This window comes from Panthera leo, chromosome E2, assembly GCF_018350215.1.
Source record: "Panthera leo isolate Ple1 chromosome E2, P.leo_Ple1_pat1.1, whole genome shotgun sequence".
In the NCBI taxonomy this organism is placed as follows: Eukaryota; Metazoa; Chordata; class Mammalia; order Carnivora; family Felidae; genus Panthera; species Panthera leo.
In genome coordinates, this window is record NC_056693.1 from 10710418 (window position 1) to 10734613 (window position 24196).

At 60.3% G+C, this 24196-nt stretch overlaps 1 protein-coding gene across 1 annotated transcript; it reads right to left on the bottom strand.

Annotated features, from left to right (window-relative positions):
* Positions 1 to 648: 648 nt before the first annotated feature.
* Positions 649 to 23860, bottom strand: PPP5C (protein phosphatase 5 catalytic subunit). Its single transcript, XM_042919209.1, has 13 exons — positions 23649 to 23860; positions 17656 to 17897; positions 9650 to 9797; positions 8848 to 8969; positions 5935 to 6000; positions 5519 to 5617; positions 4614 to 4719; positions 3701 to 3843; positions 3480 to 3567; positions 2674 to 2714; positions 2407 to 2585; positions 1362 to 1443; positions 649 to 1173 (listed from the first exon to the last, which is right to left on the bottom strand). Exons 1-13 carry the CDS (start codon positions 23767 to 23769, stop codon positions 1111 to 1113), a joined length of 1500 nt encoding a protein of 499 aa, XP_042775143.1. The 5' UTR covers positions 23770 to 23860; the 3' UTR covers positions 649 to 1110.
* Positions 23861 to 24196: the final 336 nt, after the last annotated feature.

Here is a 24196-nt window from a genome sequence, read left to right on the forward strand (position 1 = left end):
CCTCCTACTGTTGCCACCTGCCCGTAGACAATACCCCAGGTCTACATCTCCCTGGAAAAAGGTGGGTCCAGAGGAGTTCAAACTTGAAAACAGGCCTCTCTCCACAGGCCCAGGGCCAGGCAGAGCAGCCGGGGTAAGATCCGGTATTAATCTTTGATGCAGAAGGAAAGCGGAGCGGTAGGAGGTACCTCTGGTCTTCCTTGGTGGGGGAGTCGTCTCCATCGGGTGCTGCAGGAACCAGGGTGGGGTCTGCCCTGGCGGGCTGTGCGCGACAGAGGGCAGGCTGCAGACCCAGCACATACTCGCTGACAGGATCATCGGTGGGGGGGGGGGGAAGGCGGGGGAGGCGGGAAGAACGAATCTCCTCCAGCTTCTGCTCCGGCCGGGCCTCGCGGGACTGTTCCCCAGAGCGCACCCTGTGCCGCTGCCCGGGGCTCTCCCTCCCGGGCGGCAAGTCGCTCCCTCAAGAGCCCACCGTGAGGGCAGACACTAGGGCAGCCGGGCTGGTCGGGCCCCCAGCCCCAGGGCACCCCAGGGAGGTGGGAGATGAGGGGGGTGGAGCTTCGAGCCCCCCCCCCCCCCCCCCCCCCCCCCGCTCTGGATGATGTGGTCATCCCAATCCCAGCAGCTCCACCATCTGAGACAAGCTGACTTACAATAATGACTTTATTTTAACATATTTAATTACAGACATAAAATAGCTGGGGAAGGGGGTGAACCCCAGCCTAGCCCCGTCTCGGGGCCGCCAGGAGGGGGAGACGCAGGCGAGGCCTCCCTGATGACCCTCCTTCTGGGGGGGTCTTCCTATGGCGGGGCCCTATTGCTTCAGGGGGGAGGGGCCATGCAAACGAGGGAGGCGGGGAAGCCTCTGGGCCCCGCCCACCCCACCCGCCGCGGCCTCCCTCCGCAATGCCCGGACGTGCCCCAACCCTGGCCTCTCCACCTCCTTTCTCTTTCTCCAGGGAGCGGACCCTCTGGCCGGCCCCCCACCCCCTCTGCAAACCTAAAGGGGAATAAATACAAACTTTACAAAGTAAAAGGGGGTCCAACGTTGCCCTGGGCTGGGCCTGGGGTCAGATGGGGAGCAGGCCCTGGGATGCGGGCCTCACATCACATCATCCCTAACTGCAGCAGCGTGCTGGCGTAGGCCATGGGCTTGACGTCGGGATGAGGCTGGGACACGAGAGCACACAGGGCAAGGAAGACAGAAACAGGGCAGCTTCAGGGGGGTTGTCTGAACACCAGATGCAGAGATCAGCCCGCCCCCCAAGAGCTGCTGAGCACTGCGCTCTGTCCTTGACTGGGCCTCAGCCTTGTGCTCCCCAGGCCAGGGACAGCAGGGGACAGAGGGGGTGACTCACCACTGCTGTGAACTGGTGGAACTGGGGCCGCAGGTCAGAGCCCCGGAGGTGGATATAGGAGGCTTTATTCCCCATCTGGTCACTGTGGGGACAGGGGCAGAGCAGCTGGTCAGGGGTGGGGAGCAGGGGGGAGACACAAGGAAGGGCTGGGGAGGGGCCTGGAGGGAAGCGACCCAAGGAGGCTGGATGGCAGAAAGTCCCAGTGAAGAGGGAGACACAGACGGACAGAGCCCATCAGAGACACTGACAGAAACGGAGTCAGAGACGTTGAGAGCAGAGAGAGAGAGGCATGGACACAGATAGCCCCAGACACAGAAGTGAGAGACGACAACCGGGAAAGGCAGGAATCCAGGGGAAAGGAGGGGGGCCCAGGAGGTTCAGGTAGGAGGGGAGCAGAGGCGGAAGGGGAAGCAGGGGACAGGCGGGGGGCACATGTCCCCCCACGGAGGCAGGACGCTTGCCAAAGCCTGGACTCTGACCCAAGCACACCCTGGCTCTAACCACCAAGAAACAGAGGATAGAGGAACGTGCTGGCTGGCACCCGCAGGGTGTAGGCGGCCTGGTCCAGAGCACAGGCAACTCTGGGGGACAAGGGGCCTGGTTTCTTCAACCAAAAGCCTACAAGTGACAGGGGAGGAGGGACAGGGAACCGAAAGACCAAGAATGTGTCCCCTGTTACTCGGAAGAAATCAAACCAAAAAGAGCCATTTTTGAGAGACACGAGGAAACGGGACTCTGCGTTCAGGTGATCCCATCTGACACTTGACAGAGTGACAGTGGAATTCCGGTTGCACGAAAAGGTTCAGGGGCACCAGGGGGGGTCGGAGCACGGAAGCGGTGGTGCCCAGGGTGGGGGTGGCCGGAGGCCGGCCCGGGCTGGCAACTGCTGAACCCGGGTGATGAGGACGTGGGTGTTCCTTGTACGGTTTTACCTGCTCTTGTGTGTCTCTGCAACTTTCTACCGCAAAAAGTTAACGGAAAAACCAGCAACACAAGCAACAGCGGGTGGGGAAGGGAGGCCCGATGGGTCGGAGGCGGGACCCACCAGTAGTTGGGGGCGGAAAAGACGGTGACGCAGCGGCCGCCATGTGCCACCTCGTAGCCCTCGGCCTTGACTTCGTGGCTGCGGATGATGTAGTCCAGGTGGTTGTCCTCCAGGAAGGCCTTGGTGACGTCGGGGCCAAACTGGCAGCTCACGCCCCGCTTGCTGACCGAGCGTCCGTTCTGGGGAGACAGGGGGCTCAGGGTGCCGCCCGCCCCACCCCCTCTGCCCGCAGCCCGCACCCGCCAGCCCAGCCTGGGGAACACTGACCTGCGGCTGTGGGTCTGACCAGAGCAGGTCGCACATGGGACCTGGGCGGGGGAAGGAGAGGGGACGTCAGCGCAGTTGGGGTGGAGGCTGGGCAGGGGCACGCGAAATGGGGTCCTGAGCCCCGTGACCGCCCCGCCAGATCCAGCCAATGTATTTCGGCCCCATAGGGGGAGGACCCTTTAACGGTGCTATTCGGATCACACCCCTCTGCTGCTCAAAGCCTTCTGGGGCTCCCGCTGCCCTAGGAACAAAGCCCAAGCTCCTCCCCCAGGCCTCTGAGGCTCTGCAGGGCCTCATCAACCCCCTTTAAGTACATCCCCGCTCACCCCAAAACCACTGCCCTGCCAGCTGTTCCTCCCGTGTGCGAAGCTCACACCTGCCTCGAGCCCCTCTGTGCTTGCCCGGGGCAATTCTGCGTGGCAGGTGCCTCCTTCCCAGTCGGTCCTTGGTGTGGCTCCCAGAGAGGCCATCCGGACCCCCAGCACCCCACCCTCCCCATGCCCTGTGCAACACTTCCCACAGTCGTGCGTGCGTGCGTGCGAGTACTCGGCCACCTGTCCTCACCAGCACGGGAGCCCCGGTACGTCACTCTCCAGAACCCACAAACAAGTGACCAGAGCGCGCCCCACGCGGTGTGCGAGAACACTCCCTTGCAGGCACAGCCCCGTGGGGAAGTGCGCCAACCCGAGTCACAGGCGAGGACGCAGAGGCTCGGCCCTGCCATCCCCGCCAAGGGCAGGAAGCCCACGCAGGAGGTGCCGCGGCCCCGGGAGGGAAGGGGCTGTCACCCGGCCCACCACCCTCACCTGAATCCGGGGGCTGCCGGTTCCGCTCAATCTTCCTGATGTCGTCCAGGGTGACGCCATCTTCACTGAACAAGCCCCCGTGCATGATCTGGGGTGTAGTGCGGGGACAGCTGCGTGAGCGGAGGCACCGGCCACACCCCAACCCTCCAGCTCGCTTCAGGGTGGCCCTCGTGGGCGCGGGCGCGGGAAGGGGCCCGAGGGGTCCCGCCTGCCGCCCTCACCAGCACTTTGCCGTTGATACACTGGGCCAGCGGGAGCCACTCGAACACCTCGCTGAAGAGTTCGTACATCTGGGCTGTGTATTTGGCCTTCACTTCGCCCTCGAAGCCATAGATCTGGTTCATGTTGTCCGTCTCATGGTTGCCTGGCCAGGAGCAGAGCGCAGCGGTCAGCACCCCCTGCACGGGCACCCCCGGGCCGGGTCCAGGGGCCTGAGGCCAACAACACACACACACACCAGAAACCCAGTGAGGTGTTGACACTGCTCTTAGTCCCTTCTCTGAGAGGCACACACTGGGCAGGTGGCCACAAGGCCTAGGCCCGGCCCAGCCTGGAGTGACCATGGGTATGTCCCTTGCCCCCTGGGCCCTGGGCTCCTTTCTGGAGAACCTGCGTGCCTTCCAGGCTGGAAGGGGGCAGGTTGGAACAAAACACAGGCCCCTCCAAGATGCCTGTCGTGGACCCGCCCCTTGCTGTGCCTCCCAACTTCCCGCACACAACCTCGTTCTGCCCTCCCGGGACTCCCAGGGCTTGGGGCAGACAAGGAAGCTGCCCGGGCCCCTGTGTCTGGCTTCATCAACTCTTCCGCTGGGGCTCGCTCTTATCACCTCCTGCAGGGAAGCCCACAGCAGACAGTCACCGAGCACCTCCCACGTGCCGAGTGCTGACGCTCAGGCCCCCGGGAGCCCCCAACCCAGCCCGATTCCCCACCTCTCAATGGAGCCCCCAGCCCGGCCCCATTCCCCACGTCTCAATGGAGCCCTCAACCCAGACCAATTCTCCACCTCTTAATGGACATGTGCCCCTGCCCCCCCGCCGCCCCCCCCCCCCCCCCCCCGGTGGCCCTTGTTCCCTGGTGAGCTCATCTTGCACCAGGCCACACTGACCCCAAACCTTCCTGCCACACAAGCTCACCTCGAAGCAAGTGAAAGTGATCTGGGTACAGGAGCTTAAAGCCAAAAAGGGTGAGGATCACTTCTACGGAGAAGGAGCCGCGGTCCACAAAGTCGCCATTAAATATCTGCTCTGCTAAGGAAAACAAGGCGTGGGGGGCACTGCTCCTTCCCCAGCCTCCCCATGTCCCGCGGCTCCTGCCGGTGCCACCCTAGGAGTGGGGATGTCAGCAGGGCTAGGGGATCTGGGCTGTGGTCTTCTTCCTCGCTGTTGGCTCTGGCCCAGTCGCCCAGCCTCTTGGAGCCTCAGCGGGATAGTGCTGACATCCCCAGCCTCATCTGTTGCTCAGGGAAGTGGACGGTGGAGGGTGACATGAGGTGGTCAGTCTGCCATAGGGGCAACGGAACATGGACCGTCCCACCCGATATTCACAGGCCTGGTGGCCATTCATCAAGCAACGGTCATCACATCAGCAATCACTTACACAGCTCTGACTGTGGGCCACGCAGCTCTTCACACATACGAACCCATTTACCCGTCTCAACAACCCAGTGAGTCAGACCCCATTATCCCTATTTTGCAAATGAGGAATCTGACGCACCAAGAGGTGACGTCACTGCTATGGTCACGCGGCTGGGGAGTGGCAGTGCCTGGGGCCGTTACGTGTCTGATCTTGTAGCAGCCCCGTTTCAAGACGAAGAGAGGCTGGGGCCCAGAGGGACTGAGCCACCTGCCCCGGGCACACAGCGCAGGGGGACCTGCCCTGGCCACTCTGACGCTGGCCGGCCACTCCACCCATATCCCCGTGCCCGAGCGACTGTTCAGGCTTCTCCCTTCACGGGTTCCCACTGTGCTCTCTGGCCACGGTGCCTCCCCCAAATCCAGGTGGAGGGACAGGGAGGGTCTGCTCTTCTGAGGAAGGATACATAGGGGTTGGTCTCCGAGGGTAAACCGTTGAGCTCAAATATATTGAGGAGGTCATAGAACTGGCCGTGGGTGTCCCCGCACACCGTAATCTTCTCTGTCTGGAAGAAAAGAGGCCACCGGAGAGGGAGGGGCCCAGAGAGAGACGTGGGGAGGGGGCAGGGGTGAGGGGAGGGGCAAGAGGTCATGGCGGACCGAGAAGAACCATGCAACAGACACAGGCAGGGGACACAGAAATGAAAAGGGTGGGACAGAGACCAGGAGAAGAGAGGGACATCCAGGGGAGAGACACAGGGTAGGGGGAGAGGGAAGGCAGACCAAGCCAGGTGGGCCTGTGAGTTTCTGAGCTCCACAGCCCCGCCCCAGCCAGGGAGCCCCCCACCCCCAGCCCGTCCACACACCGCCCCACGGCACGCACCTCTTTAAGCGTGGTCTCCACGAGTGTGCTCAGCTTGGAGAGGACCTCTTTGACCTGTACCAGAATCTGGAAGGCAGGGTGGGCTGTGAGTGGGGCCTGGGGGAGGGCCTGCTGTCCGCCCCGGGCCCCGGAGAGCCTGGGCTGACCAAGAGACACTGCCGAGCGGAGGGTGAGGGAGAGGCAGGCAAGGAACAGGCAGCGGAGGCCAGACAAGTGAGCGCTGGCAGGAGCCACGGCATTTAAACGTTAGAATTACTGGGGCGCCTGGGTGGCTCAGTCGGTTAAGCGACCGACTTCGGCTCGGGTCATGATCTCGCGGTTCGTGGGTTTGAGCCCCACGTCAGGCTCTGTGCTGACAGCTTGGAGCCTAGAGCCTGCTTCGGATTCGGTGTCTCCCTCTTTCCCTGCCCCTCCCCTATTCTCTCTCTCTCTCTCAAGAATAAATAAAAACATTACAAAATTTAACATTTGTTTTAATGTTTACTTATTCTTGAGAAAGAGAGGGACACAGAGTGTGAGCGGGGAAGGGGCAGAGAGAGAGGGAGACACAGAATCGGAAGCAGGCTCCAGGCTCTGAACTGTCAGCACAGAGCCTGACGCGGGGCTCTAACCCACGGACCGCGAGATCATGACCCGAGCTGAAGTTGGACGTTCAACCGACTAAGCCACCCAGGTGCCCCAAAACATTAAAAAAACTGAAACATTACGATTATTATTTTTTTTAAAGCTTATTTGAGAGTGAGGACATAAGTGAGGGAGGGGCAGACAGGGAGGGAGAGAAAGAGAATCCCAAGCAGGCTCCACACTGTTGGCACGGAGACCATCTTGGGGCTCGAACTCACGCACTGTGAGATCACGACCAGAGCTGAAGTCAGACGTGTGACCAACTGAGCCACCCAGGAGCCCCTAAACATCAGCGTTATTTTACACGGAAACAGAGACTCTGGGTTCCTCTTAAGATAATCAGCATCACGAAGAAACATAGATGAATCCAGATGTGGTACATTTTACAAAGCAACTGGCCTGGACATGTCTAAAATGTGTCATGGAAGAGTCTCCCCAAAAGGGCAGGAGACTGTTCTAGATGAAAGGAGATAAAAATGCAGTATTTGATCCGTCAATGGATTCTGGATTTTGAAAAATCCAACAACACGGGGGCGCTTGGCTGGCTCAGTCAGCGGGGCATGTGATTCTTGATCTTGGGGTTGTTTAGTTCGAGCCCCATATTGGGTACAGAGATTACTTAAAAAAAAAAACAAAAAAAAAAAACAAAAAAAAACCAACAAAACTTTAAAACAACAAACAAAAAATCCCACAAAAAACCAAAACCACAAAACAGCTAATTCGGGGAAACCTGGGTAAGCTAAAGAGTTAAAGTATTTGTCTGGAAATGTAGATAATACTAGTTTTTGCTACGTGAAGATTAAAGATGACCTTGACCTTGTCATATAGATTTGTCAGTGTTTCCAGATTTTGTGGATGGCCTGTGGACGGTCTGCATTAGTCGGTATTATTTTATCAACGCTAAGTTTCTAAGGTGAGACACCTGAACTGTGGTCACATAGAGTATCCTGGTTTTAGGAGATACAGGTTATGATGCAACTTACTTCTGGCTCATGAAAAGAAAAGAAAACCGAGAAAAGAGAAGGAAAGAAAAAGAAGCGTGTGTGCATACACACGCATACGTAGAGAGAGAAAGGAAACGTGTCAAAATGTTAATTGGTGCATTTGGGTGAAGGGGGCAAGAATATTAACTATACTGTTCTTTTGATTTTTCTGCAGGTTTGACAGTTTTCACAGGTAAGAGGTAGGGGGAAAACCCCCAAACGTTAAACAAAGTAGAAGGCGTCCACTTCTGGTCAGAATGGAGAAAGTTGTAGACTACGGTCATTCTTGCGCTAATGGCAACAGGCCCCGAACCCACAAAATCCAATCTTACGAAAACCATCTGAGAGCCGAGCGTGCGCTCAAATCTAAATGAGTCAACGGCAGACAGCAACCTTCCCTGGGGCTTTTATCCCCGCGGCACGGCAGGAGGGCAAGAGGCCAAGGGGCGCCGAGGCCCAGAGTGAGGGAAGCCAGCGGTACGTTGGTGACAGCGGACAGACCGGAGAAGCCCCCGCCTCCGAACGCCTCTCCCCTCACCTGCCGGCTTGCTCACACGGCCGTCGCGGAAGGCGGGGTGCAAGGCAGCACAAAAGTGGGGGCGGAACGGGAGAGCACAGAACTCCCCCGGCACACCAAAAATCTGGCCGCGAGGCTGAAAATCAGAGAGCTCTCCCACAGTTCCAGAAGCTGGAGACGTGACAACGTCAAGACATCCCTGGGACTTTGCCAGGGCTAAAGGGAGAGTCCCGATCCCAGTCTGAAAACACCGCAAGCCTGCGGTGGGCTAAGTCCAGCAAAATGCCCGAGACGGCAGATCAGACGGACACAGCCCCTCGCGCCAGCGGCCCGACGGAAGAAAGGGCCTCCATCTTCCGTAGAAACTCCTTATTTAGCCCAGTCTCTACTGTTCTTTTGCATAAGATGTCTGGCATCCAACACAAAATGATGAGACACGTGAGGAACAGACCACAGAAGCAGACCCAGAGATGACCCAGATGGTAGGATTACCAGAGACTTTAAAATAACTGTGACAAACGTGCACAGGATCTCGTGGAAGAGACAACACGCGTGAACATATGGGGTAGGGAGAGAAAAACTATTAATAAAAGGAACTAAATGGCAATGCCGGCCCTGGGAACGCAGCGTCGGGAATAAAGACCGCGTCCGCACGGTGCCCAGCAGCGTCGACTGCCGTGACCACCCTCCCCCTCGAGCCGCCCTCCGTGGCCGAGTCTGGGCCCCGCCAGCGCCGCCGCGATGCTATCCTGGGGTCACGGGTGTGTGCAGCACCTGACGGGGCCTTACCTGGTAGGCGCATTTCCGGTGCAGTTTCTTCTGGTCCTTGTACCACTGCATGAGCTCCTTCATGAAGGTGACCGTCACCTTGCCATCCTCAAGCTTGGGCCCGCTGTACTCATCCTCAATGGCTGGGGTGAATGGGGGAGGAGGGGGACAAGACTCAGTGGCCACGGCCACCGTGAGGCCGAGAGGAGGCACAGGGCAGACAGGGTGAGAGGACGACGGAGGGTGAAGGGTCCTCTCCCCGGCCAGGTGCTTCTGTTCAGGCTGGCCGTGCCTGGCCTCTCTGTGCAGCGCGCCCCCTCTTCCAGCACCCCCCTCCCCGCTGCCTGCGTGGTTTTACAGCACTCGACACCGTCTAGTCCCCTCTCTCCCCACCAGGGCATCAGCTCCGCGAGGGCTGAGAGTATTTTATTCACAGCTGTACCCCCGGTGCCTGGAACAGCGCTTGGCACATAGCAGGCGCTCGATAATTATCTGTGGAACGAAGGACTGAATCGTCTGAGCGCCTAGAGGACCTACACAAATCCGACGGGGGCGGGGGGGGGGGGGAGGGAGGGAGGGGGGCCGTGAGGGCGGGGCGGGCGGTACAGATGTCGCTAGGGAGCTAGGCCCCGATGGCGGGACGAGGGGCTTGTCCGCCTCGCCTGAACCGCGGGAACCCAAGCCCCAGCGCCGGACCGTGGAGCTCCCAGGAATGCAGGAGCCACAGACCGCGGCCGCCCCTGCCCGCATCCCCCAGCGCGCACAGGGCCCCGAGAGGGCTTGCAAGAATGGGGAATGTTCTAGGCACCCAGGCCTGACTCACTCATGCTCTCGATGTCCAGCGAGTCCACGACGGAGCGCTTGTGCTCGTCGCCGGCGATGGCCCGCTCGAAGGCTTTCTGCTTCACAATCTTGTTGCACTCCTGGTACTTCATCTTGGCGTCCTTGTCGTGGGGCTTCACCTTCACCACCTGGGAGGGCCGGGGGAGGAGCGGGGGAGGGAGAAAAGAGGCATCAACGCCCAGGCACAGCCCGCCTGGCGCAGAGGAGCAGACAGGACGGGGGAACGCCGCGGCTGCCCGGCCCCGGGCTCCACGAACACGGAAGCCAGACCACCCGGCCTCCACGCGCGGGCGGAGCAGCCCCGGACTTTCTCACCTCCAGACCTCAGTCTTGAGCATCCGCACACCGGGCGATGAGAGCTGCCCACGCCGGGCTGTCCCGCGGGGCAAACGTGTTCACCCGTGCAAGCGGGAGTTCTTAAAATCCCTTTGCTCTGGGGCGCTGGGGCGGCTGTCGGTTGAGCGTCCGACTCTTGGTGTCGGCTCAAGTCATGATCTCACAGTTCATGGGTTCGAGCCCCACGTCGGGCTCTGTGCTGACAATGTGGAGCCTGCTTGGGATTCTCTCCCTCGCTCTCTGCCCCTCCCCCAATCTCTCTCTCTCTCTCAAAATAAATAAATAAACATTAAAAAAAAAAAAGTCTTAGCTCTGTCGTTAAAAGTGTCCCATCTGAGGAGCACGTGTTCAGCTTTAGGTTCCTCGTGGGAGCCACACCGGCCGAGGCTCACTTTACTGACGTTCCAGTCAATACCGAGTGGGGAGGGGATTAAGAGGAAAGCGGGGGCTGGGTCTACCGTGGCAATGAACAGCCCAGACCCAGCAGAAGAACCGAGGACTTGCTGGGGAACCTGGACTCCCTGAGCCTCAGTTTTCTCTCACCTATGAAAGGGGGGACGGGACACGCCCCACCTGGCAGGGCGGCTGGAAGGACAAGTAATGAAGACGGGGCTCGGCACACAGCGGCTAGCACCTAGCGGCGTCCCCTCCGTCTCCTCCGAAGGGCGGTCAAGACCACGGGCCACAGAGCCAGGCCGCCTGCTTCCAATCCCGGCCCCGCCAACCCTCGGCGGAGGAACGCCGGGCGGCCAGTCCCTCCCTCTCTACGGGAGGGAACTTCTGACAGCGGCCCCGTCAGAGGGTGGCTGTGAGGGTCACAGGAGCGGACACGCACGAAGTGGGTGCAGCGCGCCATCAGGAGTAAAGTCCACACGGGCGCCGGCTGCTAGTCACGGCCCCTTTCCTGGGCCGCCGTGCTCGAAACGGGATCATACGCAATAAAGCCCCGGGCACGTGACTCTGGGGTACAGTAAGTTCTCAATAAAAGGAGCCTGTGCCCACCCCTCCCTCCACCTTCTATCCTGCTTTCTACAAACTCGGATCCTCCCAAGTTCAGCAGCAGACAGGGCTGGATCCGAATCCCAGCTCTGCCGCTTTGTCACCGTGTGACCTTTGGCGAGGACATCACCCGTCCAGGACTCAGTTTAGTTATCTGTAACTATGATTGCTCTGAGTGGACCCCGCCGGGCCTGCCCATTCTGCTGGCCACCCGAGGAGCTAGGTCCCTGCGGCTCCTGTGCTGGGGGCGTGAAGAGAAGTGTCAAAGCAGGCCTTCAAGCGTGGGGACGCCACCCCCGGGGAAAGCCTGGCAGAGTGAACCAGAAGCCTGTGCAAAGGCCCTTGCTAACCCCTGCGGGTCACCGTGGCTCATCCACCCTGGGAACGGGTGCACAGACCCGGTGGATGGCAGGAAGCCGGGCCGTGGCAGGCGACGGCTTCCTCCCTGGCTGGGCAGGCTCACGCCCGGGTATCCTGCCAGGCGGCTCCACCTGGGGGTGGGTGTGGCTCGAGGCCCGGGAGGGAGGCAGCACCCCCTGGAGTCCTTCCCAGTGGGGACAGGGTTTGAGTCCACACCCTGGGGTTAAGTCCAGGCCTGGCTTAAGTTATTGGCCTGGCACACAAGGGCCTGCCCACCCCTGCTTTCTGTTTGCCCGGCACCACCCGGCCAGACCAAACTCACAAGTGTCCAATGTGCCAGCTCCCTGTCACCTGGCACAGGCTGCCCCCTGGCCCAGAACACCTCACGTCCATCTCCAACCCCTTCCTGGTTCCTCTCCTCCAGCTGTCAGCTCTGCTGTCCCCTCCTCGAGGAGCACCCCACACCCCCCCAGCTTGGGTCAGACACCCCTCTGGACGCCCACAAGCCCCTGGCTCACCTGCCCCAGCCCTAAGCACGGCTGGAGATGGCTCTCTCCCCACTGGAAGGCGGCCCCGCGAGGCTGCGGCTGCGTCCCAGGAGGGAATGAATCCCCCCCACCCCCCGAAAGGAAATGATGAAGCACTCAGCATTTCCCCTGGCCAGTCCCCTGTTCTCACAGAACTCGCAGGATGGCTGGAGGATGGGGACAAATACCAACAAGGCCGGAAAAAGAGGAGCGGCAGCAGTAACAACACACGGCTCACTTCCTGAGCACCTACTATGTGCTGGAGCACGGCGAACTTGCTCCCTTTACCTGCAGAGCAGCTCTGCTGGGTGTTACCACAAGCCCCATTTGATGGATGGGGAATCTGAGGCCCAAGAAGCCAGAGTTCCGTCTTCTCCCTGCCTAGGATCCTGACTTCCACCAGCACGGTGGGTGCTCCCTCCCTGCCCACCGTCACTCGGCCACGGCCACTCGTCCCCACAGCACCTCGCATGCCCTCCAGGGACGTACAGGGCCAGGCCTCCAGGGGCTGAAGGCAGGCCGTCCCCGTCCTGAGCCCCGCCTCAGCCTCTAGGACGAGGGCAGGGTGCCAGCACCCGTGCAAAGGGCTCCGTCGGCCAGAGTGCTCATTCCAGGCCCGGTGGCCGCTGCTCTAAGACTCACTATGGGGCTGGGAAAGCGGAAGTGGCCCTACCGGGCCTCCCTGCTCCCGCGGGGGGTCATTTGCTCCCAACTGGAGGGGCCTGGTGGTTCAGAACTCAACACTAGACTCTTCTGTAAAAAGTGATATGTGGACCGTGTCGGGGTCCATATCCTGACTGTGGTGTCTGTGTGGTCACGCCAGAGGTGCTGCGGGGGAAACCGGGAGAACGGGATCTCTACTCCTCCTTACCACTGCACGTGAAGCTACGACGCTCTCCAAAAGCTGTTTCTAGGGGCGCCTGGGTGGCTCAGTTGGTTGAGCATCGACCTCGGCTCAGGTCATGAACTCGCGGTTCTTTGAGTTCAAGCCCCGCGTCGGGTTCTGCTCGGAGCCTGGAGCCTGCTTCGGATTCTGGGATCTTTCGGATCCCTCTCTCTCTGCCCCTCCCCACCTCACGCTCTGTTTCTCTCCCTCTCTCTCTCAAAAATAAATCAGCTTAAAACAAAAAAAAAAAGCTGTTTCTAAAAAGTGCCACCTTCAGCTGGGCTTGTTCACGGGCAAGACCCATAGTGCGCGAGCTAGTGACACAGTAACACAGGTTCGCACGTGTCGGGTAACCAGGAACAGCTATGTTACGTGACGCCCCGAGCAGATCCGAGGGGCACTGAGTAGTCACACATATTCCCACCACTGCAGCAAAGCCTCCAGTCACCCGACGTGGAGGCACCAAGACCATCAATGACCTCTCGTCAGTTCAGGTCAGATTTTGCCACCAGATGAGTTGCCCGAACTTAACTACAACGGTGGCCTTTTCAGGACGGCCCGAGTTTGGAACTGAGGGTGAGGGACTGTCGTCCAGCAGCGAGAGCCGGGCCCAGGCTGAGCGTTCCTGACCTCGGGGGACCCACGTGAGTACGCGTGGCGGGTCATTTGGATGACCTACCCTGCATAGATGACGAGCTGTGCCCCAGGGAGGGGCCGTGCCCATCTGAGGCACACGGAGAGCTGGAGGAGAGCCAGGTTCCTAGGCCAGGCACTGCACAGTGACAGCCGTAAGCAGGACACCAGGGTTTTCACCCTACAGGGCGACACCCTCTCGTGAGTTAACTGAGGTCTTACTCAGTGTCCCTTTTATTTATAATAAAACAGAAGAGAAGAGAGCCCGCCGGAGTGGGGCTGAGCCACAGGAGGATGCCAGGCCGAGACGCTTCTGCCCGCTGCGTGCCTCCAGGGGCCAGGTGCTTGACTCTGGTACGAGACCATCACTTCCTGGCTGCGGGATCTCAGGGAGCGAACTACACTCTGGGCCTCGGTTTCCTCATCTGTAGGTCGGGGAAAACAGTCCCCACGCACAGGGTCAGCGTGACGACTCCGTTACGAGGGCAGGCAGGTCCCAATCGCGCCCCGCCCACGGCGAGCACCGTGCCAGGCCTTAGCTGACTGCTCCCCCAACCGTGGGGACAGCCACACCTTAGGTGTGCGGGCGCCTGCACGGGCTTGCAAGGCAAGACGCATTTCTGACTGACTGCGCTGGACTATGCTGTGAGAAGAAACCCGAGGGCGAGCCGCATTGTGAACCAAACCCCCAAAATCCACGAAGCGGGGTGGGGACTGCGGGAGTCCCCCAGATCCAGCCAGGGCCCACACGACCATCTGAGCGCCAACCACAGACAGGAAAGAAGATGGTGGGGTGAGGGGGAAGGGCAGTCTTTCGACAAGAGGACCCAAAAATGGGACAGGGAATCCGGGAGCAAGGGTCCCTCTGAGAGGACTAACCTGAGACGAGGGGGTGGAAAGGGGAGACTGTTCCTACTGAGGGGCCCTGGAAGGGCCCACCAGCAGAGGGAGACACACGTGGCCCCCCTCCCCCACCCGGGGCCCCTAACAAGGTCCTGGTACCTGCAAACAGCCCTTCCTGTGGGCCACGGGCTCCCCCCGCCCCGACACCCCCATGAGAAATGCCATCAAGTGTGTAGGGTGGGCAGGTCCCGCTGCGAATGTACAAATCTCCCTGAATCGTCCCGAGAAGGCCCTGAGGTGGGCCCTTTTACAGATGAGGACACCGAGGGCAGACAGCCAAAGCACTCCGGGCCACACGGCTTACAGCTGGGGTGTCCCGACCGCGCTGCCAGTACCAACTCCTACATTAGTGACCTTGAGGCTTTTGCCTATGACTCATGGTAAGGAATACATATTTTATATCACACGCCTGTGTTTACGTAAGTGAAAACGAGCTTTTCACAAACACGTATACCCACTTCCTCCGAATGAACCGTTGTTTTCTTCTCTATTCTATTTGATGAAAGACAGAGGTGCTGGTCTCAAACCATTAAACTGACTTCACAGCTCACTCACAGCTACAGGCAGGAACTCTAGGTTCAGGGCCCAATTCGGCCAGGAGATCCGGGAGGAGGGGTTTCCCCCTCTAGACCTCAGTTTCCTGCCTGCACAATGGACTGAATTCACACACGTAAAGAGCTCACACAGAGCTGGGCCCACGGTGAGCGTGCGGATGAGGAAACTGAGGCTGAGAAAGGAAAGGGCCAGGCCACAGAGAGGCAGAGCCTCGGGCTTGTTATTCAACCAAGGTCACATCTTGGCTCCGCCTCCGAGGACGCCAGGATCTGAGAGCGGGCCTGAGGCTCCAGCAAGCATGTCTCCAGACAGCTCTGGAAGGGAGGAGGGGAGGAGGTAGAGACCGGAGGGTGAACTGCCCCGGGCCGGCCCTTCTGCCCGTTGCCCACAGAGCCCGATGAGATGTGGCAGCGTGGAGAGGCGGACAGCCTACAGGCACATGGAGGGCCCACAAGGATCACAGGCTCGTGCGGGGACTCCCACGGCTGCTGGTGAAGCCACCACAGGGAAATAGGCTGTGACGATTTAAATGCTGAGCGTGGCCCCCGCCTCAGTTTGGTCCCCAAGAGGCTGTGGATCCCCCTCACCTGCCTTCCATGGCATAAAAGGCCTGGGCAGAAGTTCCGATGTGGTTATTTCCACAAGACGGCCAGAACTGATCATCTTCAGCCTCACAGAGTAGGCGGGGTTAGGCCCCCGACTGGGCCAGAGCCACAAGAAGGGTCCTTCCCTGCCCCCCCACCCGGGGAAGACTTCCCTACACCTCTGGGCACGGTGAGACACTGGCACAGGCCTGGGCACAGGCTCATCGGCCCTCCGCCCTGCCAGGCTCTTCCAGGCCTCTCCCCGCACCCCGAGCCCTGCAGAGAAACCCTGCCCCCATCCAACCCTGAGTGCCCTCCCGGGTTACTCATTACCGGACCCTGCGCCCCAATGACCTCTACTCACACCACTTCGCCAGAGCCCCATGGCCACTCCGGAGGTGGCCACTCCTCTTGCCACAATTCTCCAGATGAGGACACCAGGGGACAACAAGGGGAGGCTGGGCTGGGGAACGGCTTGGGACCCGAAGCTCGTTAAGGACTCTGTTCTGGGGCTCCCTACACCATCCTGCCAGGGGGCACCCCACTCCCTTCTCCATTCTGACCCCAGTCTCTAAACTACCGCCTCTGGGGCGCCTGGGTGGCTCAGTCGGTTAAGCATCCGACTGCAGCTCAGGTCATGATCTCACAGTTCATGGGTTTGAGCCCCACATCGGGCTCTGTGCTGACACCTCAGAGCCTGGAGCCCACTTCGGATTCTGTGTCTCCCTCTCTCTCTGCCCCCCCTCTGCTCGCACTCTGTCTCCCTCAAAATAAACATTAAAAAAAAAATTTTTTAAGCCACCACCTCTTCCATGGCCCTGCCCCCACCCCAATACAGGTGTCTCCTGGCCCTGTCTTGGCTCAAGACTTCACTTGGCCTAAAATCCACCCTCCACCCCAGGCTGGCGGCCAGCCCCGCTCCCTCTAACTGCAGCCTGTGGCTCTCAGCCCCCAGGCACCCTCCCCACCCAACAGAGGCTGCTCAGCGCGTATGGTGAACGAAATAAAATAGGATGGGGGTGAGGGGGAAATAATAACGCAGCACGCTCCGACTGAGCCCCTGAGGGTGCCAAGCACTGACCCAATAAACCGAACAAGCAAACTCCTTCCTTTCAGGGGGCTCACTCTCTGAAGCCGGGGAGCCACGGGGGCCTGGGTTCGAATCCCAGCTCTGCCACTGGCCAGCTGCATGCTGACGGGCCGGTAGCTGAACTCTCTGGGCCTCAGCCTCCCCATCCGCACAGTGGGGTTCATCACCGTCCCTGCCCCGCCCTGGGCTGCCAGTCCCCAGGGAGGGCATGGGACACGCCTGGAGTGAGCGCTGGCCCCCGGATGTCACAGCGCCTGCCGTTACCATCAGAGCAATCGTAGCGATGGGAGTGGCTGACGAGCCGGTGAACTAGTGACTTCCCGCGGTGCACTGGGTCCTCTCCCTTGTCACCTCATCACAACACGTGCCCCACCCGCTGCCCTCTACAGCTCATCGCCCCGTTCCGCCTTCTTCCGAGCGTGTACCCCGCCTGCGAGGGCTCTGTTGACCTCAGCTAGGACACAGGTCTGCGTTTTGCCCTCCTCCGGACTGGAACTCCACCAGAATATGGCTGCGTGGCTCTCATCCACCAACAGTGCCAATAACCGCAACAGCTCGTGGGTACAGAGCACGGACTACATGCCAGGCACTGGTCTAAAGGCACGAAAAGCAGAAACTCATTTATTCTTCACAGCAACCCTTAGAGGCAGGTCTCAGTGTTCTCCCCATTTCGTGACGTGGACAAGAAGGCACTTGGGGCGCCCGGGGGGGCTCAGTCGGTTGAGCGTCCAACCTCGGCTCAGGTCATGATCTCACGGTCCGTGAGTTCGAGCCCCGTGTCGGGCGGGCTCCGTGCCGACGGCTCGGAGCCTGGAGCCTGCCTCGGAGTCTGTGTCTCCCTCTCTCTCCGCCCCTCCCCTGCTCGTCGTGCTCTGTCTCTCTCTCTCTTTCTCTCAAAAATAAACAAGCATCCAAAAACAATTGAGAAAAAAAGACGGCACAGCGAAGCCAGGTAACTTGTCACTTCACTAAGCAAGTGACAGCAGAGCCGGGATGGGAAGCCACAAAGCGTGCTCCAGGCCGAGCCGCTGGACGAGTGAGGGGTGAGTGAACGCGGGCCCGGCCTCCTCACACCCTCCCGCCGCCTGCCCAGCACCCCGAGGCCCGGCTCACCGTCTCGTAGTCACGCAGGGCGGCCCGGAACTTGCCCAGCGCCATGTTGCTGGCGGCCCGGCGGTAGTAGCCCTTAATGTACTTCTTGTCGATCTCGACGGCCCGGGTGGCGTCGGCCAGCGCGTAGCCGTAGCACTCGGTGCGCAGGTAGGCCAGGCTGCGGTTCCCATAGTAGATGGCGCTGCTGGGGTTCAGCTCGATGGCCTGGCTGTAGAACTTGATCGCGTTCTCGTAGTCCTTGGCTGAGGAGACGAAGGAGCTGGCCTGAGGCAAGACCACCGCCACCCGGCAGGAGCGGCCCCGCGGCCGGGTCCTGGCCCGGCCCCCCCCACTCACGGGTGGGAAAACCGAGGTCCGCAGCTGAGCTCAGAAACGTCTGTTCCGGCCCGCCCCCTCTTCCCTGTTCCAACCGTCCCACCCCGGCACGGGCTTGGTCTTCTCAGGTTCGAATCCCCAGGACTCAAAGTCACTTCCACACAACCCCCCCCCCACCACCCCCAGCCGTCACCCCTTAAGGCGCCAACCGGGGCAATACTTCTTCCAGGGAGGACTTCCAGAGGGTCCTCCTCTGGTCCCACGGCCCGGAGAGGACAGATTAATGAGTGGCGGAGCCGAGATGTTGTGAATCCAGCACAGGTGAGTCTGCCCTGAGCCCTTTGCTTGGCCAGCCCCCACACTCACACAAGTAAACCAGCCCAAAGAAGGGGCCTAGTAGGAGAACAGGAAGTGGGAAAGGAGAAGGAACCTACTTAGGCCTCAAGGAGAAGGGGACACGCCGGCAGAGACCCAAAGGAAGCAACAAACTGGACAGGAGGAAAAGCATTCCCAACAGAAGGAACAGGAGGTGCAAAGGCCCCGGGGTGGGAAGTGAGGGGGTGTGCTGCCAGCGCACGCCTTGTGTCCGAGGACCATTGAGAGGCTGGTGTGGCTGGGGTGGAGGAGGCTGAGAGCAGGGAGGCTGGCAAGACAGATCCCGAAGGCCACAGCCACGGAGGGTGTAGATATCGATGTTCTAGGCGTAGAGTGACAGGATGTGTCTGACCAAGGGGGAAAGGCTGATTTTGTTTGCAACGAGCTATGGCTGTGCCCTGCGCTTTACATTTTCACCCGTGGAATCCTCACATCTCCACGGCATAAGCACCATCTGGTGTTCACTTTAGAGATGAGCCACAGAAGCCTTGCTCAAGGTCAGACACCCAGTCTGTATCTGCAGAGCCAGGCTTGGACCCTTCCCACGTGCCCATCTGACAGGCAGGAGAGCAAGGCTCAGAGGCTTGCCTGGTTTGGGGGACCATGATGTGCCAGCTGCCGTGCGGGGCTCTTGGTACACGAGTCCCTTCACTGAACCCTCACAACAACCCTGAGGACGGCTGCATTAGCCCCATTTTCCAGACGAGGGTACGGAGGCCCAGAGAGGGAGATCCCGTGCTTGCGATCACAAGGCAGGTGGCAGGTGGCAATTCCGAGCCAAGCCAAAACCCAAACGCGCCCAGCCTCACTCTCACACCAGGTGACCCCTGAGAGGAAACCTAGCACAAGGAGCACGCAGACAGCGGCAGGTGGCCCGGGCCCAATCCTGGCCCCACCTCTTACCTGCTGGGTGTCTTGGGCAACTTACGTACCCCCTCTGGACTGGAGTTTCAGAGTCCTTCTCCTAACACTTGGCCTAAAATGGGAATTCCTACCCTAACTCCCACCTCACTCTTCTCCAGCGTGGTTCCAGCGCCATTGGATGAACCATGACTTTCCTTTGTTTTCTTTGCTTATAACCCACATCCCCAATTTGAACCTCAGGCCTGTGAGGGCAGGACCCATTTGTCTTACTTCTTTGAGCCCCTGCTCAGTCTGAGGACACAGCAGTCCTTTGCCCTGCCCTCCTAGGGCTCACAGTCCAATGGGAGACACACACACACACACACACACACACACACACACACCCCTCCAGACAATGATGACCCAGAGTGTTTAGCACAGGGGCAGACCAAGATGATGCCAGAGCAGAGACCTAGAGGTTGACAGCGAGTCTGGTGAAGAAGATGGAAGAAGAGGGTTCCAGGCTCCATGAATAGCTCTTGAATGAATGGGCGAAGGAAGGAAGACAGAGACAGACAGACAGACAGACACAATGACACCAGGAAAAGAAGTCAGGTCTTGGGGAGACGGCCAGAACAATAGAACGATCCCTCCTGCAGGCTAATATCTGGCAATCTGTCAAATGGCTCAGATGTCCCCTCTTTCAGGAAGCCCTCCTCCGCTCTCAGGCTGGGTGAGGCACTCCTCTGGGCCGCCCCAGCCCCTGGGCTCCCCTATCCCAGCCCTGCCCATCACCGTTAGGCGATGGGTGTGTCTCTCCAGGACTGGGAGACCCGGAGGGCAAGCCCAGGACTTCCCAGAAACAAGCCAGGGCAGAACCAGACAGCCTAAGTCTGAGGGACCCTCCCTGGAATGCCAGTGCCTTCGAGGACTACTTCAGCCTCCTGGCTGTGTTCCAGAGGCCAGCTGGCCAGCTCTCTTGACGGCTGAGGTGTTACTCACGGGGCCCGTTTGGCCTGGGGTGGGGAGCCTGGTGTCTCAGAGCCCGATCGGCCCTGCCCTGCCTCGTCTAGTGGCTCTGAGGGCTAAATAAACTCTCGCGTGAAATGCGGCTACAGCAGAGAAGGCGATCAGCAGATGCTTGCAAAAGGAGTGAGTAAAAAATGAGTGAACAAAGAGGAGAACCAAGCAGAGGAAACGGGAGGAGCTGCACTTCAGGCACCTGCCCAACAACACCGGTTCCTGAACCTGTTCTATCTGCTTTACGAGCGCATCCAGTCCTCCAGATTTTAGAGGAGGACACCAGGGCACAGAGAGGTTAAGCCATTTGCCCAGGGGTCACACAGCACGAAACAGGAAGAAACAAGATTTGAATCCAGGCAGCCTGAGCTCTTAACCATGTCGACAAAACCAGAGACCCAGAGGCGTCTTTGGGGGTTAAATACAAGCCCTCCCGTTTTACAGAAGGGGGGCGATGAGGCCCAGAGAGAGGGGAAGAGAGCTGGGCAACATCGGGGACCAGGCTCTGCCCCCCAGGGCTTCCGGAAGGGGCCTGAGCCCAATCAAGGGCTATCCTCCTCTGCCTGCAAGCTCCAGGTAAGGACTCTGAACAGGGGCACCAAGCACGTGGCGAGGAAGGGGGATATCCGGGCTCACACTCTGACCTTGGGCAAGCGGTTTCACTTCTGAGCCTCAGCTTCCTCTAAGAAACAAACAGGGCCGCTCCTCCCTCCCTCCCTCCCAGCGCCCCGGGAAAGATGAAGCTGTACCTGGCCACCACAGGGGCTCAATTAAGGAGAGCGGTAATTATTCTTTTTATTGTTATTCCCACAGCCCCGGAGGCTGGGGCTCGGTGCCTGCCACCGCCTGCCAGACAGTGAGGGGCCTGGACCAGGAGGGCCCTTCTCCTCTCAGCCAGCTCAGTGCCAGTACCTCTGGCGGCCTGCCCAGCCCTCGGGCTTCCGAGGGCCCCGGGCCTGGAGGGCAAGGAGCCCCTCCCCGTGACTTTCGGCTTCCCAGAAGTCCTACCTTGCCTCAGCACCCACCCTCCTATTTGCCGCTCTTCCCGAGCCCCATTTCAGGGATGGCCCCACCTTCCTCGCTGTCCCCCGGCTAGAGGCTGTGCCTTGTCCTGGACGCCTCTCCTGACCCCTCAACCCCCAAAGCCAGGCCAGCCTCCTGAACATCTCTCAAATCCGTCCACCATCCCTACGGCCCCGCCCTGTCCTGGTCTGGCCTCCATCCTGCCCGGCCCAGGTTCCTGCCCCAGCCTCCTCCCAGGTCTCCCAGCCTCCGGTCCTGCCCCTCCGCAGGGGTCTCGCTAAAGCACAAACCTGACCCGGTCCCTCCCCTCCTCACTATCCATGGCTCCCCAGAAGCCGCAGCAGAAAGCTCAGCCCCCCCTCCTGCCTCTTCCACTCCAGCCCCACTGACTTCCCTGGTGCCAGGTTCCGCTCCCCTTGCCAGGATAGGCCTCCCCGACCCCGACCCCGTTCTCCTTGCCTGGGGGGAGGTCCCTCCTCCCTCTCTCCAGGCGGCTGCCCTCTTTTCCTCTCTGATGCATTTCTTGAGTCGCTTTCGGTCTCTGGTCAGCACCACCACCGCCTCTCACCTGTCTCGTCTCTCGCATCCAATGTCAGCCAGGCAGCTGGGGGAATCTCACCGGGCCTCTTCACCGCCCCCAGGATGACATCCGCACCCCCCTACCCCCCCCCCCCCCAGCCAGCCGCCAAGGCTCCACCTCCAAGCCTCATCTCTCACGGGCCCTTCCTACCTCCTTCTCCGGCGCTGCAGCCTGACCCACGTTCCCACTCTGAATCCCTCTGTGCTCCCACCGAAGGCTGCGAAGGCTCTGGATCCCTCCCCTCCTCTCATCCCTAAGGATGAAACACTTCACTTGTCAACATTTGCTGTCCCTTCCTTACTTCCCAGTTTGCTCTTCGGTATCCTCCAGGCTGACGCCCACCCCCACTGGTCCCCAGAAACTGCTCCCGTCAAGGCTAGCTGGCACCAACATCCGTGGAGCCAAATCCCGCGGGCACTGCTCGGTGCTCGCCTTGGCAGCATGTGACCCGGGCCACAGCCGCCCTCCTTCTGGAAGCACTCTCTTCTCTCATCTTTCCTGACTTTCCTTCCATTTCACGGACCACTTCTCTCGAGCTTCTTCCTCTTCTCTACACATTAGAATTCCTCAAGGTTCCGGCCCCTTCTCTCCCTACAAGACCTCATCCATTCCGAGGGTGTTCTATTCCCCTCATTGGCTGACCATGCCTGAATTCCTCTCCTCAGAGCTCCAGACTGGACCATCCGTCTACTCAGGGTCTCCTCTTGGACACCTGAGTAAAATCCAAACTAGCCTTGCAGTGACTTATGAAACCCTACCCGGGCTGGCCCCTGTCCTAAACGCATCTTGTATCAGTCTCCCTGCTGATCCGCTAAAGTTTCAGCCACGCCAGTCTTTCATTTCCTACCGCAGGGCCTTTGCACATGTCTCTGCGCCCACCTGGAACACTCCTTTGTGACTCTTCTCTACTTAAATGCCTCCTCCTCAGTTAAGGCCTTCCCTGACCGCAGTAGCCTCCAGCCCGATCTCCACTTCACACCCTGTGGGGGGGGGGGGGGGTTCAAAGCCCTCATCACAACTTCTAAGTATTTTATTGTTTCTGGTGTTTTTACTCAATGTCTGATTCTCCTGCTAAATTACAAGCTATAAAAGGGCAGGGCCACATGTGGCTCATTCACCGCTATAACCCCAGAGCCCAGCAGAGTCCCTAGCGCATAGCAGGTGCTCAATCAACATGCTGAATGAATGAATGAATGAGTGCCCCCACATCTTACTCTTTCCCAAGATCCCATGTCATACTATTCTTGGGATTTCCCCCACCTTTACTCCCAGAGCCTCCCACGCATCCCTTTTCCTCGTGCAACCCCAAATCTCCCACCTCCTCGCCTTGCCACCTAATGATCGATCCCCGCCCCCCCTCCGCCCTTACAATTCCCTACTCAATTGGGACAGTGTCCCCCAGGCCCCACTTGGTGCCACCCACCCTAGACCTCCCCACTTGGTAGCACCATCACTCCCGAGCCCCCTGTCACTACTTGAAGGCGCCCTCTATAGGGCTCACCATAGCTAACACCTCTCAAGGACCTCACGTTTGGAAGTGCCCTCGTTCCCGTCCCCCTCCCGCCTCACACTTGGTAGCGCCCTCTCCGGCCTCCCCATTTAGCAGCACCCGCTCCGAACGCCACCTCTCGCTATCACCCCTTCTGTCAGAGCCGCCCCCCCCCCCCCCCGTCGCCCCCCGGGTCGCGCCATCCTGCCTCCCCACGCCGGGTCACTTGGTAGTGCCTGCCCCGCGCCCAGGCTGCCGCTCCGCGTTGCCATGGTTCCGCGCGGGCCGGGCACCCCTTGCCCTGGGCCGCTCTCCACCCCACCCCGGCCCCCTCCCGGGCGGGCGCACCTTTGAAGTAGTCGTTGGCCTGCGTCTTGAGCTCCTCTGCCCGCTTCAGGGCGCCATCGGCCGGGGGCTCGTCCCGGGGGGGCTCAGCACACTCAGTCCGCTCGCCCTCCGCCATCGCCATGCCGCAAAGCGACCCCCACCCTGGCAACGGCCGCCAGCGGCACCCGGCCGAATCGTCGCGAAGGAGTGCCGACTTGCCGCGGCCGCTGCTGCACAAGTGTCGTAAAGCGCGGGCCCCGAAGGCGCCCTCCGCGCGCCTGCGCAGGGCCCTTTCGCCGTAGAGCGCGCGGAGGACAAGGTGACCAGAGGGCCCCCAGACAGCGCCCTTCTTAGAACGAGCCATTGGGGGGGGGGGGGCGGGGAGGAAGGGGGCTCGCGGGGCGGGGGGCCGGGAGGAAGGTCTGGCGTGGCCCCCCGCCCCAAAGTTACCGTGTCCCGGGGCGGCAGAAGTTCGGGGGGTTTTAGGGTGGGATTTCCCCGCCGTCTCCTCGGGTTGGTGGGTGTGGCTGCCAGGCAGCACCGTGCCCAGCGCAGAACCAGAGCCGCGA

Excerpts from the sequence above, each read along its gene's own strand:
- PPP5C (XM_042919209.1), bottom strand. The coding sequence starts at position 23,769 with ATGGCGATGGCGGAGGGCGAGCGGACTGAGTGTGCTGAGCCCCCCCGG. Across the intron at positions 3,568-3,700 it reads GTATCAACGGCAAAGTGCTG|ATCATGCACGGGGGCTTGTT; the intron begins GTGAGGGCGGCA and ends ACTACACCCCAG. Across the intron at positions 1,174-1,361 it reads TCCACCAGTTCACAGCAGTG|CCTCATCCCGACGTCAAGCC; the intron begins GTGAGTCACCCC and ends CTCGTGTCCCAG.